Raw genomic sequence first — 18528 nt, forward strand, 5'->3', positions numbered from 1 at the left:
ATGGTTGTCTATTTCTTTAATGAACTGATCTACATGTCTGCATCTTCTCTCATCTTTCATCTTTATCTTTATCTTCGCCACAGTTGTTAAATTTTGTTTTCTTTTCTTTACTTACAATGATTCAAAAAGAGTTAAGAGACAGGGGGAAGACAGAGAGTTGACCTCACTATTATTTGATAACCAACACTTGATCCGACATTTCATTGTGGGAAAACGAAATTCTGGAAATGATGCCTGGGATGCTCGAGATTTTTGTTTGCCCCCATCTTCTTTTTAATGATACCCCATGTTTTTTTAACTCTGTTTTCTCTTTTTTAAACCACTAGCAAAGCTATAAGACTGATACTTCCTTTTCCAAAATCTAAAGCAAGTTAATTATAGGCTTATAGCTACTTTGTTTTGATACAAAGACCATTAGAAAAATCATATCCTCTATTATTCCTTGCCAAGCAAGTCTTTCCTGTCATGTTCAAGCCATCGTCAGGTCTATTGTTCTGGTTGCAAGTTGCCTTCTGCTGCAATCCATGAATGGCCACACAAGGTCCACTAGGAAAAGATGATTCTTCAATCCCTTAAATTTAGAATTACTAGTAATTGGATCATCGTGTTTGGATGCAATAAGGAACATATCATAGCTAGGGTCCGAGAAAATTACAAGATAACCATACTTGCCTAGGTGTAAACATGTGATTTTGAAGTTACAAAACCTTATTGTGGGTTCATAAGGTTAGGTATTTCTGGATTTGTGAAGTTACCGACAAATAGGCACAATATCATTAAGAAGGAAGTTACAAGGAACCACATCTATGGTGACTCTACACAACAAGACTAAGATTATGGGAGACAGTTTCTTCCAGCAAATCAAGCAATAGGTGAGAAAGGATAGCCATAAATGTATCCATCTGAATGACCCGTGAATTCAGAAAATCAGGAAGCCAGAGTTTTTTTATTGGCTCACATAGAGACGGGTGAGGGGTCTCCGGTCTGAGGAGAGGGGCACCGGTGCCGGGTATACCGCCGGCAACCCATTAAAGTAGAAAAATACAACAGCAGCTAAACAGTTCGGAGAAAGCCTTTTGGTAGTCATTTTAGAAACTAGCTTTTGAAGAAGAGGTTTGGGGTGGGGGGGCTTCAATTCCACTACCATCTGTTCCCTGGAGTTGAAAGCCTGGCCGGGTCCTGCAAAATGATGATGCCTCTCAAAAGATGAAACAAATTGGTATTTCTATATGTGGAAACCTTTTCAGTCCATCAACATAAACAAAGATCTCAAAACCCCACCTTCCTCCTGTCGGCTCCTCCATTTCTTAGATAAGGAAGCATGAGGGCTCCCTTTCAGAATCAACTTTTGGTGCAAAGAAATATCATAGAGTCCACATATTTCTCTTCCAAAACTAGGGCTGTGTTCTGGGATCACACTCTCATTGTTTCAAAACCTCTTTTTATTACATCCAAACAGAGTCTCTCCCCTACATCTGTTTTTATCATTGTCATATTACATCATTCAGACAAGTATGAGAATTTACACAAGAATAAATAAATTGAACTCCCCCATCCATGTTACAGAGAAAAGCTCCTGATCTTTAAATGAAGCTATGAGAGAGGTCGGAAACTGTAACATCATCCTACTTAGTATAAATTCGGGCTTGGTTATTAGACATGTATAATAACAGCGTATAATAGGGCAGTATAATAGGGCAGACGTGTGGTGGTTCGTTTTTTATTTGCTGGGAGCTGTATCACCAGATCTCAACTCCCTCTCTAGCTCATCAAATTCCCAATCCCCAATCTCCTCTGCTGAGTAATCTCGACTAACGTTCCCAAACTCTGACTCCAGCTTTGCCAGTTCTGCCTCAGGGTCTAGCACCTGCTCTGTCTTCACTGCAGGTGACTTGGGATGCTCATCTGTCACGGCATTCTGTGTCTCCGCAACCTGCACTGTGGATTGGGATAAACTTCCCTGCAGCTTGGCACCTGATGGAGACTCTGGCCCCCTTGGGGTTGGAGTCTCTATTTCTAGAATTGGTCTCTCAATGGATTCGAATTCTGCTCTTAACTTCTCAAGATCATCAAACAGCCCCTTCACCCTTGGATCATTTTTTCTGGATTAAGAGGGGTCAAAATGTTGGAATAGATCTACACAAAGCAAGAAGTAATACTGTTTAGGAAAAGAAATACATAATGACATAACCAGAACACCAGACCTGGAAATTTTCCCTTGTTGAGCATAAAATTGCTCTTTCATGTTATCAACTACACTGAAGGTGGTTATTATCTGCAAAAAGGGAAAAAAAAAAAATCACTAATCATCGGTCATGCCAATAGGTAAGACAATAGAATTTGTGTATTGCTATGTGTTGAATAGAATTAACAAATTAGTTTATTAAAGAATCATGAGAAAAAAAAGATTGAGAAGGTGGGGATTAGAATCCTTTTTTTAATAGGACATGGTAATATGGTCACCTAGAAATATTGGAACTAAACACATACCTTGGCTTCATGATCCTGGTACTGCTGTTCGAGACTTTTCCTTGGATTCAAGTCCTCATTATCTGCAGCAGCTTCTGTCTCTGACCTGTCGTATGACACGGAAAAAATATCAGAAACCTTTTTTGATATGGGGTAAAATAGAAACTTGGCTGTAACCATCAAGTGCTACAAACTACATTACCCCTGGCTTAAGCTCTTTAGATTCTCCACAAATTTCCCAATACGACTGATGGAAGGCTCTAGCTCTTTCTGTAAAATATAAAAGGTTGCATCCCAGATTGAACAGGAAGTAAGGCAAATTTAAATCATAGCATACAGCATGGAACGCTATCTCCAAATTTAAGACACTGGAGAAAGAATGTAATTGACAGTTTGATACCTTGTAAGAAGAAAGGAGACCAATGGCCAAGTGTACAAAATAGTCCTCATGTTCCTCCAATTCATCACTTAAAAAAAGAATAAAAATAAATTAGGAAAGAAAGAAAATAGAAAAAAAAAAGGCAGTCAGCAAAAACCACTCCAGGGAATATAACTACCAATACGGAAGTATTGGAAAGTACTGGCAAGTGAGGAGAATTGAGGGGCAAAATGGCACTTGTGGTCAAGGTTATACCGTGTGGACACTGTTCATTGTAACCAAACAGATGCTGAAGCTCGCATATTTCAGTCTAATATGAATAGTTATACAACTTCTTTGTTAATTTAAAACTAACAATGATTTTTTGAAAACATTAACTCATCTAAATTATTAAAAGAAAAAAAAAATTATTTTTAACTTTTTATTTAGATATATGTTGAATTTTAAATTTTCTAAAATTTTAATTTTGATATATTAAATTTTAGAATTTATGTCACCTTGATTTTTTAAAATTTTATTTATCTAAATTCAAAGAATTTATTTTAAATTATTTTTATACTTATTTTTTAAAAGATAAATGCTGAATTTTAATATTGTCTTTTTAGGATAAAAATTTAGATAAATACAAAGCACCGCATTATGCGATTTCTTTATTTTTTCAATGATGAACATGTTTTTAAAAACATAAAAGGCGCGTTTTCATGATGAAAATTGAAACCCCGTAAAGAAAAAGCGGCTTCGTTCTTTGATGAAAAGAAAAAATAAAAAAAATAAAGCCCATTGTTGTCAGCAGATATTTTGTATATTGAAAAACAACTTAACAAGGCCCATATCTTATACCATCTAGGGGCATTAGGTCTACTTGGACCTATGAATCAAGGGCAAAGGAACTAAGGGTATAGATAAAATGGAGAACCACTTACTCGACCTGCTTCTCCTTGATGTCTGCATAAGAGCATTGGAGGACCCAAGTATCTTCTAGAAAATTGATCCATGTATTCAGTACATCTGCTTCTACTTTGGATGAGGCAATGGTTTTCAACAGCTCATCTTCCTGTATTTAAATAATAGAACTTAAATGAAACAGTTCAGATGAAGATCCATATGTATCCAACAAAGCATGGAACAACATCGTATTAGAACTGAGAAAGAAACCAGGACCTTTGTTTTCAAGTGTGTGACAATCTGATTGCTAGCTTCATCAAACTGGGACCTCTCTTCCCTCATATTGTGAAGGCGTACATTGGCAGCAGCCAAGGAGATATTAACCTGTGTTTTAAGACAGTTGCAATCAGAGAATATATAAAAACACTACAGCTACAAAGAAAGAAAGAAAGAAAGGTCAAGCACGATACTACAATTGCAATGTCATTTTTAGGGGGGGAAATGTCAACTGTTAAGGAATTTAAGGACAGAAAGTGCCATAGAAAAATATACAACCATCACTGCAACAGAAGTCACAAGCCTAATCCCAAAGAGCTTCTCCAACCACATCATTCACAAGCTTCCTTGAAAACCACAGGCATAGGAGGTGATTTATCGTTATCCAATGTGCAACCAAACATGCTCATTCTTCAGATTACAAAGATTTGTCATGAAATATAAGCATCATATTTGTTAGGATATCAATCCCATAATAAAAGTTTTCAAGCAGATATTATTCCAGGAACTGTTCCACTTGTTGCCAGTTTTAGCCATCAGACTTAGAGGAATGCTTTTATAGGTTTTTTCTTTAAGTGGGGCTGTTGGAGCACGCTTTTTATGGACTGTTAACTTGTTTCAGTTTCTTTCAAAATAGTACATTTAAAGAGGGGGTAACAGCAAAGTTTCCAAAGAGGAAGTGCATTTTGATCAGTCTCTCAAATAGTTTTCCCTCAAAACTAGCTTGCTTTCATTTGTCCAAGACTCCTTGGGGTTTGGCAATCCTACTCTATCCTACTCTTTTGGATTTTTTGATGACTTGGACAAGTGCAATGGGGTATAGCCCATTGTGTTTTCTTTCCTATTCTTTCTTTCCTATTCTTTCTTTCCTTCGCCCTTTTGTATTCCCCACATATATCTTGTGTACTTGTGTTGCATCCTTTTTTTGTTAGGTGCTCGTAATCTATTATTTTTCTTATAAATGTACACTTTTTCCAAAGAACACTGAATATTTTAAATTTCAAATCAAGGCAAAAATAAACATTTCTAGAACCTGCATCCACATTGTATTAATCATATGAATGAGCACCTTCCAACTGAGCCTGTTTTATCTCTCCACCTCCACATTCTTGGAGGTGTTTTTGTTTTATTCAATAACTGAGCCCTAATCTTGATAAATTTTCTCATTGTGCATTTTAATTTAAGTGTCTATCAAAGGTGTTATCATATTCGTAAGGGTTTTATGTATTTGTAATTCTCAATTTTATTGTTATATTACTTCCCACCAATATTATATTTTAAGATACTTTTTGTGTCTCCTGATATTTTTTAGAATGGGAAGAATCTTCACTCTCTACTATTCCTTGACCCATAGATGGTAAATACTAAAGGGTCTCAACCGAAACCTCTTCAAAAATCATCTATGGTGACCCACAACAACTACGAGAGAACCTGCTCCCCTTCATCATAGATATCGATCTTCATCTTTGTTTGAGATTACTTGAAAAAGAACTGAAATCAAATTAAACAATGGCAACCACGGCATACAAGAATGCCTTAGGGTCACAATGTCACTGGTTGGATGTGCACTCCCTCATATGATATTGGCTGTGTAGACATTATTATTAGTTTTTCACATCTAAAGGTTTCAGAGTAGGTACTCTGCATGACGCATCCTTCGAAAAAGTTATCAATAACGTAGCATCTAGAATTCTGGAGAAGAAAAGGAAAGAAGGAACTAAATATTTCATAGGACAATCTGGAAGGAAAGGAATTTGTTAGCATTTGGTGATGAGGAGCTTTCACTCCAAAGATTGAAAAATTCTTTTATATGTAATCTTTGGTCTTGGGTTAGGGTATCTATAGTTTTGAGCCCTTCTTCACTTGTAAGTTTCTTTGATTGGTTAGGCTCTAAGTAAGGACAGGTGATGTTTTTTGTATCTATCCCTTCCCCTTCAGTTTGAGCCTTTGGGCTTCTTTTGTATACTTCCTGTATACTCTGAGGGCACTGCTTTTGGTGCTTCCTCTTTTCTTTTTTTACGTCTTTTTTATCTATCAAAAAAATATTTCATAGGAATACTAATTGGAAATAAACTATCTGCACAGATCTACATTTCATAATAATTAAAAAAATGGAGGAGAAATACCCTTTTCAGTTCAGCTTCAAGTTCATCTCTTTGTTTCTGCAATCCTTCAATCTCAGTTATTAAATCCTGGAAATAGATAATAGAAGCAAAACTCAAATTTCCCACTTGAATCAATGGAGACTCAAAAATGTTTTGTGCATGCTTAAAGTAAACAGGCAACTATTCAACCATGAAAATAAAAACAACTTGTCATGGGGTGTAGTTCAGATGGTAGAGCAATCGCTTAGCATTCAAGAGGTATGGGGAGCGATACCCCACATCTCCATTACATTTCATTATTTATCACAAAAAAAAAAAACACAACTTACAGAGATCAAAAACCAAAAAGAAAGGCATTTCTTGTAATTGATAGAGCACATGGCAATCTCATTAATAAGAGACAAATTTCTATATTACATACAACCCTATAGCACCATTAGCATGAATATTAGGGAAGGCATCATTAGCATGAATATTAGGGAAGGCACCATTACCATGAATATTAGGGAAGTAAAAAAAAAAAAAAATCTCCTGACATTCTAATTGATTTGAAACATAAGTGATGAGCAAAAAAATTTCTTGAATGGTTTCATTAAATGTACAAACTGCCCCAGGGTCCCTCTGCCAAACTTATAAAATGGGAAAGCCATGGTGAAAGTGACTGCCAAGGGCAAGAAGAATTTGAAGATATTAGTTACAGTATGTAATTTGAATTTGCCATGCACATGAAAAGATTATAGAGTTGAAGAACCTCACAACCACATAAGTCACCAAATGTATAGGAAGTAAAATTGAGAAGTTAACTTTGAAGATATTAGTTACAGTAGTTAATTTGAAGATATTAGTTACAGTATGTAATTTGAATTTGCCATAGCCATTTGGCATACTTTTCTTACAATACAACCAGCTCGAATTTCATATAAAAATGCATAGGTTATAAGGAAGTTAGTAGTACATGAGAAAAGCAAAAGTGTTCCTTTTTTTTTTTTTCTCTAAATTTACACAGATTTAGCATTAAGTTTATAATTGCAATAGAATATAGGATCACACAAAGAAGACTATTGCTTTTACTAGAAGCATAATACCTTTTCCACTTCACTAACTTCACTTGCTTTAGAAACCCGAAATTTTAATGCCTCCTCTTTTTGAGATCTGCCAAAACAAGGAATGGGATTATTCTACAACCTAACATCAGCCCAATCAACACTTTTATGAAGTTAAAAAGTACAGAAGTTGTTGAGCAAAAACATATTTTATACAACTTAACACCATTGATAATTATTGAGACAGTAGGCATGTCAACATTTCTTCATTGGAAGTGGTTCCAAAGAGGATTGCTAAACAAGTTAACATATATTTCTTGGTAATTCCATAAATAAGGATTTCATAAGTGTGCATTGAGAAGTTGTGGTTTGACAACTAACTGTTAAAAAAAAAAAAAAAAAAGAAAAGAAAACCATCAATAATTTTCTCAGAGTTACCCACTCAATAAATACAGACAAGAAAATCTTAGAGTCTCCTTTTCAACAATGATCATTTCCATCGCCTTTCCTCAAACTAATTTTGTTTGAGGAGCCAAAGCTCATCCTTAGGTCAAACCTTTGGCTAGCAAAGATTAGAGTCTCCTAACAGAAGCTTTTGTAAGGGATATCCTTCACTTTTGAGTGATTATTGAATAAAACTCTGGGGGCTCTCCCCCTGGTTCCTTGGTTTGCACTTATTATCACATTTGGTTTCAAGGATAGCTCATCCTTGAATCCCTTTTATCTTTTTGGCCATGAAATGTTTGTTTCCTATTAAGAAAAACCTTAGAGTTCCAAACAAGTTCAATTCAAATCTCCTAAGATGTTGAATCACAACTTTGCATGAGGCACAATGATGTAGTGGAAAAAAAATTAAGTCGACTAGATAGATTCTGCTTAGGTAGAGGGAGTTTAATATCTATGCCTATATAATGCCCCTGATGAAACTATGCTCCTAATTGTTGCACAATCACTCTAGTAATTTGGACAATCTAAACTAAAATTTATCTCAAACATTATACATTGAAAAACAAAAGAAGATTTGAAAAGGGCAAGAAATAAATTGCTGAATCCCACTATCTTATCTCAGGTACATGAAGCCGAGAACCCTACTTATCTTATGAACTATGATTTGACTCCACATCCAAACAGGAGGGAAATGTAAAACGAAAGAGAGCATTAAAATGTTTTAACTGCAGTACTTTCAAAGACTCCCAGTTTAGAACTAATAAATACTTTAACACAAGATGGCATCAGGCACAAGGGAAAAAAAAACTAAGTGACTTTTTCAGAGACTACTTGAAGTCGAAGACTTGGATCTCTTAGAATAAAATAACCGGCTGATTAGAGAATGTCAAATATAGGAAACAAAAAAGACAAAACATTTCTTAGCTTTAGATTCATACCTATGATCTGCAATGCGCTTTTCAGCTTTTGTGGAGGAGTTAGCAAGAGATTCTGACAAAACCTTCAACTTATCAACCTGCTTATTTTATACATATATAAAGATGGCATTAATAATCAAAAGTTCTACAGCTCTAAGGCAACTCAAAATAAACTGATTGAAAACCCAGAGAAACCTCATTTAAAAAAGAAACCTTTTGTCTATAACTTGAAGTAGGAACTAGTAAATGAGGACAAAAACAAATTATGCTTATTAAGAAACTAACAGTTTGAATAATTGGTGTTGATGTATTAATTGGCAGTTCTGGTAATTAAGACAAGAATTTTCAAATAGGATGTTCAGCAGGACTGTAATCCTCATAAGTTCCAATTTTTTTAGTTTCACAATCCCCATCTCTTTTCTTTTCTTCCTCTGAATTCTTGTGATCCAGAAACATTGACAATTGGATCAGCAAAGGCATGACCCTGGATCTGAATTCAACAAATAAAAGGAGTGTCTGACAACTGCTGATGTGATCAACAGCCTGCGTGAAGTGTGATGCCACATTCTCAGGCTCTCTACTCAGATTTATTAGAGAATTCTGTGTGGATTGGAATTAATTAGATGCATTTCAAATAAATTCCATAACAGCGGCAAAGATAGGACCTCCAATGATTTCCTGATGGTTTCAAGCCACAGAAGGATCTTCGCCACTGTGATTATATTAGTCTATCTGAAATTTGATTGCTCCTTCTTATGGGGTGTTTAGAGAGACCAATATAAGAATCACATGGTTTTGATAACCTTTTTCACGTATATACGTTGGCAGCAATGTTTTGGCATTATAACAAACCTACAGCAATGTTCTTAACCTTCTTTGAATGTAACAAAGAGCATCACCAATACAAAGATGCCTTCATAATATGTAACAAAGGAACAACTCGACAGTAAGAGAGAAACATACCTTTTGAGCATGAACTTCCGGTGAGTCTCCACTATTTAGAAATTTCTTCTTCAGTAAAAGCCCTTCCAATCTGGAACAAACTCGAATTTGTACAATTGCTTCTTTTAAAGCCTGCTGGAAGAATTGGGTGATCAGATTCATATTCTTACCCTTCCACTTGGTGCCTGGCTGATAAGTTGAAACACTTTTGAAAACCCTTACCAGTATCAACAGCAGTCTCCCATGTCAAAATTTTCTATATTTTACCAGTTACGGCTCCAAATTTTAGTCTCAAATGAACATTAGAAGTTCAACAGCAAAGTTAAGGCATACATTTAAATTTTCTTGTCTCCCAGAATTAAATGCACATGCTATATTATATATTTATAGACAAACATGTGGATTAGCACATTGAAGAAAGCTAGAGACCTCTTAAAACTTTGAAAGCTTAAAAAAGTATTCCAGCGCCAATTCTGAAAACTTAAGTTATAGCTGTTACTCCCTATGATGAGAGCTGAAAACGTAGACATCAGTTTATGAAGAAAAGGTAAAAATATATGAGTTAATTTTTAAATTTCCAGTCTCACTTCAGATTTTGAAGAGTTGTTGAGGTGAATATGTATTGAGTCTCAGACAAGTAACAACTTCAATACACCTATGTCTGTACCAATATTTCCTTGTTTCCATAAGCAAATTAATCCACTAATAAAAAAACAATGGCTACATTGTTAAGAAAAAATTTAGAAAACAAGGGGCTATACTCCGCTTCAAAGTTGGAAACCAGTAGCACACATGACCTCCTCACATTTACAGAAATTTGGGGAAGCACATTTATAATTATTCCAACACATTTATCAAACAGAATTAACCTCAATGATACAAAACAAAGTTATCCTCTTGTTATTTTTTATTGTGTTTTTCCTTCCTTTTACATTGTATTGCCCATGTCCTTTTGGAACTCTAACATTCATTTTCCATAAAATGAATTTGTTAATGTCCATTTGCGTACACTTCTTGTTTTTTGTTTTTAAAATCAGAAAATAGTAATATCTTTTCCATAGGATACAAGAATTCTTAAAAGACTTTCATTGAAAAGATAAGGGTTTTAAAAACTTTAAAAAAAAAATTGAGGTATCAAAAAATTTTTACTACCTCAAATTTTAAAATTTTTTGAAGTGATTTTTAAAGACATAAAGTAAAACTATACTTTTTGTATCAGAGGTTCCACTTTTTATATAAAATTTATAATTATTTTCTACTTTTTTTAAAAAAAAAAGATGTGTATCCATACAGATACTTGGTTTCTAATTTTAAAATAATAAAAAAATAAAAAGATAGAAGGAAGAGAAAAAAACAGAAATCAAAAGGAATAAAATCAATGTTTTCTATTCGGCCCTGCCTCAAAGCTAACTGAGTCAGCACATACATAATATAAATTTTCTGTCCTCGGTGACTGAAATATCCACGACATCCAAATAATCACAAAAACCACGAAACCCAGTAATATTTGAAACCAAAATCATTAAAATAACCAAGCTCACCTCTATTGTTGCAATAGTTGTTTCTTCAGATGTTTCTAAATGACCTTCACTTGAAGGCTTCCCAGACAGAGACATTCCATCAAGTTTTTTCTTTAGACTAGAGGCTTCAGCGTCTATTCTGTGGCCAGAAAACAGATCACAAAATGGGTGAAACATCTAACAAGCACTTCAGATATCTATCTGAATAAAAATTTATGTAGGAAGATATGTGATCAATGGCAGCACAACACCCAAGAGAGCATGGAAGTTTGTTTCCTATGTTTACCAAAGCTAAAATTTAACTTGATTATGGAACCGGCCAGTTAACCTACTCTAAAGTTGTTGGTTTTTTTTTATTTTTTATTTTTTTTGGTTCATGGGGTAAGAGGAAGGACGTGTAGACAGAGCAAGTTAGCCATTTACAAAATTGCTGATAAAGCAGAGCTAGTCCTCTACAACTCCATTATCACAAATTGACCTTAGGGGTCTCTCTCAAAGAGGGGTGGCAGGAAGGACTTGTGCAACTTTAAAGAGACAATCCATTTACCCATGTGGTAGTGTACTCATATGTAGGTTCATTAAATACACATCAGCATTGCCCTTACCTACAATGCATTTAGGGTTCTAAAAGTTCGTAAGTTAGAAACCTTGTATTTTGGTCAAACAAAGGAAAAGCAGTGACAGGTAAAAGGATTCATGAGGCCAACCACAAACCTTATTCTCTACCAGGTTTTTTAGTTTTTATTTTATTTCTTATTTGTTTGAGTCAGATAATCTCTGCAAAATTTTAAGGTTCAAGCATAAAAATTAAAAACCCACCTTCCAAGGTCAGCATTAATTTTCAACCCTGTTATGGCACCTTGTGCAAATTGGAGCAATTCCTCTCGCTTCACCTGGAAGGAAAAGATTACCACTTGTTAATAAACAAAAAAGCTTTCATAGCAACAAGTTTGGCACAATCAATAGATAAATTGTATCCTATCTATACTCTTAAGCTTAGAGAATCATCATGGAGAGGAATCCTTGTTCAAATGTAGAACTCCACAAACAACCTAAGTAGCTAGAGCATGGAACAGTAATCTAAGCACAAGTGAGAGGTGCAAGTTGATGCACAAGTGGGAGCATGAGCACAAGTGTCACAGATAATTCAGAACACAAGACATACATATAACCGCAAGATATGCTTGTGTGTGTGTTTGTGTGTGTGTGTGTGTGTGCGAGAGAGAGACAAAGAGAGAGCATGATAGTTTAAAAGAAAGAAGAACGGTTGCTCTCTTTCTTTTTTTGCCTTTTTGAGTACCCTATTTTCATCAAACAATAATGTATTTCATTAGAACTATAATCCCTTGAGTGTATCTATTACATTGATGAGCTTAGTAGATAAGAAGTTTAGAAAAAAGTTAGAATAAAGATGTTTCCATTTTGAAAAAACCTAACACATTTGATGGTGGTTCCTGTGAGAAATGAATCTCTTAGAGATGAATCACCACACTAGATATCATGCCAAACCTTCACCATCTACTATTAACCACATTGAAAGAGGTTCTTCTGCTAATGAAGCCTCACCCACTCCTAATGGCCTTCCACAACCCAACTCTATAACCATCCCTACTTTCCCTAGTATACCATCCCCTCTCCTCCTCCCCATACTTCCTAACAATAATCCTCTTCCAAAGGGACTCATTTTCATATGCAAACCTCCGCAACCACTTTCCTAGAAGTGCCTTAGAGAATGGAAAGCTTTCTAATACCAAGATCTCCATCAAATTTATTCCGTACAAGCAATATCCCTTTTTAGGGGTTTTTTCCCACTTCTTTGAGATCTTTATATTTGGTTCCGTACAACCATCTCACTAGATACAGTTTTTTCTTCGAAGAACCCCCACTCAACAAGAAATCCCTTTGAAAATTTCCCAAGCCTTAAGCTTACTCTTTTTGCACAAGACAAAAGGAGACATTTGACGAATAGAAACCTTGAGAAAGTGCTTTTTATAAGAGTAAGCCTCCCACCTTTAAAAAGATACTATCTTTTCTACATGACCAACCTCTTGTAGACTCTCTTTTCTATTGAATGGCAACACATCATTGATTTTTTTTTTTTTGATAGGTAACACATCATTCATTTATAAGACACCCTTGAAGAGAGCCTCAAACACACAATAGGAAGCATCCCCTTCCTATAACCCATCTCAATCACTCTATCATCCACATTAGGAATATATTGCCCATCAGAATTAACTTGCACTTCTCCAAAATTAACCTTTAACCTTAATAAGGCTTCATATAAAGATTCACCTAAAGTAAACTACTTGATCATGGTTCGCTTCGCAAAAAATAAGTGTGTCATCTGTGAATAAAAGGTGAGACACCTCATCTCCTTCACCTCCCCTACTAATTATCTTAAACCCTGAAATAAAACCTCCCCCCTTTGCTTTCTTCAACAAAACATTGAGTCCTTCCATAGCTAAAACAAAAAGAGAATCCCCTTCCTTAAACCCCTAAAGCTCCGAAAGAACCCAGTTGAAGTACTGTTCACCAACACCAAAAAGCTAGTTGTAGAAATGCAACAAATGATCCAACCAATCCAGTTTTTGCTAAAACCCATTTTTTCAGGGATTCTAGCAAATAGGCCCAATTAATATGGTCATAAGCCTTTTTATCTGTTTATATCTTCTATTGATGTGACAGCAAGCTTTGAATATTGAATGATACTTTAGCAAGACCATTCTCTTTATTTTCTATATATACAGCCAGTTATTGGAGTAATGTATAGGTTCATCTCACCATGTGATATGAGTTGTTTAATTCCTATCTATAGTATAAGGTTATCAGTTGGTGAATCTTTCTTGTTATTTGTAGTTGATTGCTATGCCAGTATCTAATAATGCTACTGAGACAATGCAGGTATATAATTTTAATCCACACAAAAATTTTCTCATGTATACCATAGAAAATGCGGTGGATAAGGTTGTAATAACAATGAAAAGTGCAAAATTCCATAGTGAAAGAAGACATTCCAAAACCCATGGAGGATTGGCAAACTTTTCCTCTCTTGCATATGATTGTGTATGAATTGGGGTTGGGGAGAGGGGGATGAGAGGAGAGAATGGAGGGAGTCAGGAAATTTGCATGGCCAGCCATTCAACAAGTAGATATCTCTTGCAGACTTCTATTTAAGTGTTGAGTGAGAGAAAAAATAGTGTCTTATTCTTCAAGGAAAGGGTACAAAGCATATATATTTTTACAAAAAAAAAAAAAAATTATTAAACTACCCCTTACTAAATAACTACTAAGAACTCTTTAACAATATGATTATTCCCTTTTGAAAGAACAACATAACATTATTGCATCCTCAGCAATTTAATCTTGGCTGGGGTATTCAAGTTTGAGCATTTGTTAATGAAATCTTAAAAGTGTAGTCATGAGGTTCGCATCTTTACCAGTACTTCATCTTCATATCTTGAAAAAGCCTTTCCAAGGTCCTGTATACTGCTCACTATGGCATTATGAACTTCTTTTCCTCCAGTAAGACAAAGCCTGCATGTATCAAATTGAAAGAAGAGGAAAAGATACGATTCAAATTGAGCCAAACTATTAGCTGCTCACAACATATATCTTCTTTGGAAAAAGGAACCTGATAATTTTCTCTCACAAGAGTATCAAGGAAGTAGCTCAACACCCAACGTGATTTAATAGAACCTATAACTATACATAGGCACTCAAAGACTATTATTTTTGTCTCAGTAGATCAAAAGAGATCTTCAAGAAGATGCAAACAAACTCAAAAATAAGATAAAATATACTCCAGCATCACATTGAAACTAACTAATCCCAAACTTCCCATCTAGAATTGTCCACAACAATAGAAAGCAATGAAGTTCATTCCATCAAAACTCCACAGGCAATATGATACTTTCAACCACCATCAGGTATTATACAGAATTATTCTAGCAACCAAACTTACTCAAACATCTCCAGGAGAAGAGAAACTTCTTCCTCGTTTGGTGCTTCAAGAATCTGAGTCACAGAAAAAGTTAACCTGCGGTTAAACTTCATGATCAGCAATTACAAATGCAAATGAAAAGTTCATTTAATATCACAGCATTGTCAAAGGTTGAAAGAAAGCATACTTCCATTTCAAAATACGATCCAAATATACAAGTTCTGTCAAGATAACACTCTTAATTTGATTCAATTTTATTTTAAAGATTGAAACACATAATAGGCACAGAAAGCCAATCATATTACAAAAATGTGAACATAATCAAATATTAAATCCTAGTAGCACAATTTATAGGTTTAAATCATAGCATTTGGAAATAAATCAATTTCAACTGGCATTATTCTTTACAAAATAAATGACTTGAAGTTTCAATCATGCTTTTGGAACTAAATCTCCTTCTTTTCTTTTTTTTCTTTCTACTCATGAGTCATTTGAGAACTTAACAGAAATAAATGATCTTAACCTACCATCCTTTTTTCATTTTTTTTGGTGATAAGAAACATAAACTTGATGGACATTAAGGAAACCTAAAATCAAGGATGAGTTGCCCTTCAAGGTAACCAAATATAAAGATCTCAAAGAAGTGGGAAAAAACCCCTAAAAAGGGATCAACAAGGAAAAATAAGGGAAAAAAAAACAAAAGGGAAAAAAAACAATAAGCTCAGCGGGGCAGAGTCCAATGATAATTTTAGTGAAATATATGACTGTATCATACTTGAGGTACCATATCATAGGCAACTCATTTCCTATCAAAAAAGGCAGAACTGTGAAAATTTTCAGAAGCTGTCAAGTATGATTCCATTATAGTAACCTATCAAAAAAAAAAATTTTTAAATGATTCAAATATAGTAACAGTAACTAAGCCAAAAGGGAGAATGCACCTAAAAGGAAAATGCTCCATGCTGAAAATGGAACAAGAATGGCAGCCAATAGGAATATCAAGGACATCAGAAATAACTACAATACATTCATAAGAACATTGTTAGGACTGCCTGATGAGTACTGGGTAGCATGCTCCTAAGTAAGAGGCCTCATGCATGCTGAAGAAGGATCGTACAAAAATTTATCTTAAAAGAGAAAAAAGGTGTTACACATGCAAAATTTGTTCTTCATTTTTAAGATCTTGAGAGCTACGCCTTTCACTTTGGCTCAATAAATAACTCACCTCAAACTTATGCTTTCAGAAACACTGATGAGAAACTACACGTTCAACACATGTACATCAATCATAGCATAAATAATGGAGTTCTGGAATGGAAATAAATATGTTGTACTTCAACTAGTTGAAAATTAGAAGTTAAATGTCCGCACAAATAAGAGATTAGTTTAACATACCATAGACAAAGTTATGCCCTCGAGAGCTTGACTGTGAAGAAACACATCACGAAAATTCACTGGTCCACCCCCCATATCAGAGTCATAATACAAAACCTATCAATAAAGCCAAATGATTAGACTATTGATGCACTACCGCCTAGAAAGTAGCGAGAGCGCTTCCCTTTATAGAAGTCTAACACTGATAAAAACTTCCATTAACATATCAAGGCATTCAAACAAAAATCCATGCGGATCAGGCATAAGTAAGGATTTAGACTCAATTGTGTAACTGAAGCATGAGAATATATATATAAATATAATTTTTTTTATCAGAAAAGGATGAGGAAATAGTTGAGAAATGTGTTTTCTCACCATAGATGATTTTTTTGGATTATCCCTCGCTTCATCAGTTGTGGCTTGTTGCTCAGAGTTCTTTTCTTTATCTTCAAAGGGCGCTCCAGATAATTTCTCGATTTCTTTAAGCACAGCCAACCATCTTTTCAGCAACTGAATTCTCTCAGGCCCCCTGCAAGAAACAGCAGCCTCCTCCAATCTTTTAACCGTCAGCCTAAAGCTTCTGTAACTCCGAGCTCCCTATCAATATACGCCATTGAAACAAGTCAAAATAATGTGACACATAATAGGGGAAATTCTATTAGGCTAGACCAGCATTTTCATTTTCCTCCCCTTTTCCTTCTTTCTTTCTCCCTTCCCTTTTCCCAATAACCAACGGAACCTAAATGAAATTAAGGAACCATTCCAACTGAGATTAGCACGAATACTCCCAATTACAGCAGAAAACATCTCAAGAAATTCCAAATTAGTCCAAATTTCCGGTTCAAAATCAAAGAGAAGCACAGAAATAACGCAAATTACAATGCGATCTTGAAGAATTTTGGCGCCCTCAGCAACGGCCTGACCGGCATGTTGGACGACAGAGTCGGCGTAGTTCTTAACGGTGCGAGTGAGGTTGTTCTTGTTGCCCACCTCCACGGCTTTGCTCACTGCAGATCTCAACCACGACATTTTCCTCCTTCGATTCCCAAGAAAATCGAGGCCAATGAAAACGAGAAATCCAGAGACAGAGAGTGGAGAAATCGCGCTAGGGTTTTCGTTTTGGAGAGCACGCAGACGATTGGAAAATTGGAGAGAGTGGAACGGAGGTAGTCAACTTCTTGAGCTGTGTGACAACTGACAAGAGATTGAATGCCCGATGGACTCAATACGGCGTCGTTTAAGCTTTTGACGGAACCAACCTAACAGTCCACGTTTGTCCTCACATACTTGTTCATTTAGGAGTCTTAAGACCTTTAGACCCATGTAATTCATGTAATTGATTTTAATTTTGGAATGAAAGTTGCATAAATTTAAATCTAGTTTTAAATTACATTTTATTTATAAAAAAAATTTAAAAACATTTACGGTTTATTTGGTAACTGTTTTAAAAAATAATATTTGAAAACTATTCTCTTATTTTTTTTAAATAAAAATCTATTTAAAAACTTTAAAATGTTTGTAATATATTTTTAAATATGTTTTAAAGTATTTTTTATATCTAGTATTATATTTTTAATTATTTTATATTTTTTATAATTGTTTCTTAAAACAATCTTTGAAAAATAAATAAAAATATTATAAAATAATTAAAAAATGTTTTCTAAAAACACTATTTTTATGTTTTTAATAATGGAAAACATAAAAAGTTTTTTTTATTGTAAAACGTGTTTTGTTTTTTGTTTTTAAAAACAAAAAACTATTTTAAAAAATAATTCCCAAACAAATCCTTAATTTTTATTTCTACTATCAATTTTTGGAAACAAAAGGTAAAAATATATTTTGATTACAATAATTTTAAAATTTTTAATTATAAAAAATATATTTGCTATAATCAGTTTATTATATAGTATAAATATATGATTCAGATATTTGATTTTACAAATAAATCAAATCATGTCCTCATCAAGCAAGTTCTCATTATCTAAATTAAAATTTATATTATTAAAATTTCAAAATTTGCTTATAATTTTGATTAATTCAGTGAGAAATTACAAGTTACAAGTGCCATTTTAAGCTCAAGCCCAGCATAGTTCTGGGACCGGCCCACCTCCAGGGCCTGATATATCTCCAACTTCCTAGGTGTTTGGCGACGGGGGAGAAAGTAAAATCAAAATATTCAAAACTCCAATCCAATCATCCTTGGAAAATATTGTTTTTTATTTGAAGTT

At 34.5% G+C, this 18528-nt stretch overlaps 1 protein-coding gene across 1 annotated transcript; it reads right to left on the reverse strand.

Moving 5' to 3' along the window:
* Nucleotides 1-1424: 1424 nt before the first annotated feature.
* LOC117928292 (protein MLP1) lies at nucleotides 1425-17489 on the reverse strand. The gene is made up of 18 exons (XM_034848200.1): nucleotides 17180-17489; nucleotides 16676-16897; nucleotides 16322-16417; nucleotides 14948-15000; nucleotides 14424-14520; nucleotides 11803-11876; nucleotides 11005-11122; nucleotides 9485-9595; nucleotides 8543-8619; nucleotides 7200-7266; nucleotides 6136-6201; nucleotides 4010-4117; nucleotides 3772-3902; nucleotides 2870-2936; nucleotides 2672-2739; nucleotides 2491-2575; nucleotides 2205-2275; nucleotides 1425-2102 (listed from the first exon to the last, which is right to left on the reverse strand). The coding sequence occupies exons 1-18, from the start codon at nucleotides 17327-17329 to the stop codon at nucleotides 1721-1723; spliced, it is 2043 nt and encodes a 680-aa protein (XP_034704091.1). The 5' UTR covers nucleotides 17330-17489; the 3' UTR covers nucleotides 1425-1720.
* Nucleotides 17490-18528: the final 1039 nt, after the last annotated feature.

Source organism: Vitis riparia, chromosome 13 (genome assembly GCF_004353265.1).
Source record: "Vitis riparia cultivar Riparia Gloire de Montpellier isolate 1030 chromosome 13, EGFV_Vit.rip_1.0, whole genome shotgun sequence".
Lineage (NCBI taxonomy): Eukaryota > Viridiplantae > Streptophyta > Magnoliopsida > Vitales > Vitaceae > Vitis > Vitis riparia.

Coding starts and splice junctions, on each gene's coding strand:
- LOC117928292 (XM_034848200.1), bottom strand. CDS start 17,329: ATGTCGTGGTTGAGATCTGCAGTGAGCAAAGCCGTGGAGGTGGGCAAC. Junction 14,521..14,947: donor CTTCTCCTGGAGATGTTTGA/GTAAGTTTGGTT, acceptor TGATACATGCAG/GCTTTGTCTTACTGGAGGAA. Junction 2,103..2,204: donor CAACAAGGGAAAATTTCCAG/GTCTGGTGTTCT, acceptor CTCTTAATCCAG/AAAAAATGATCCAAGGGTGA.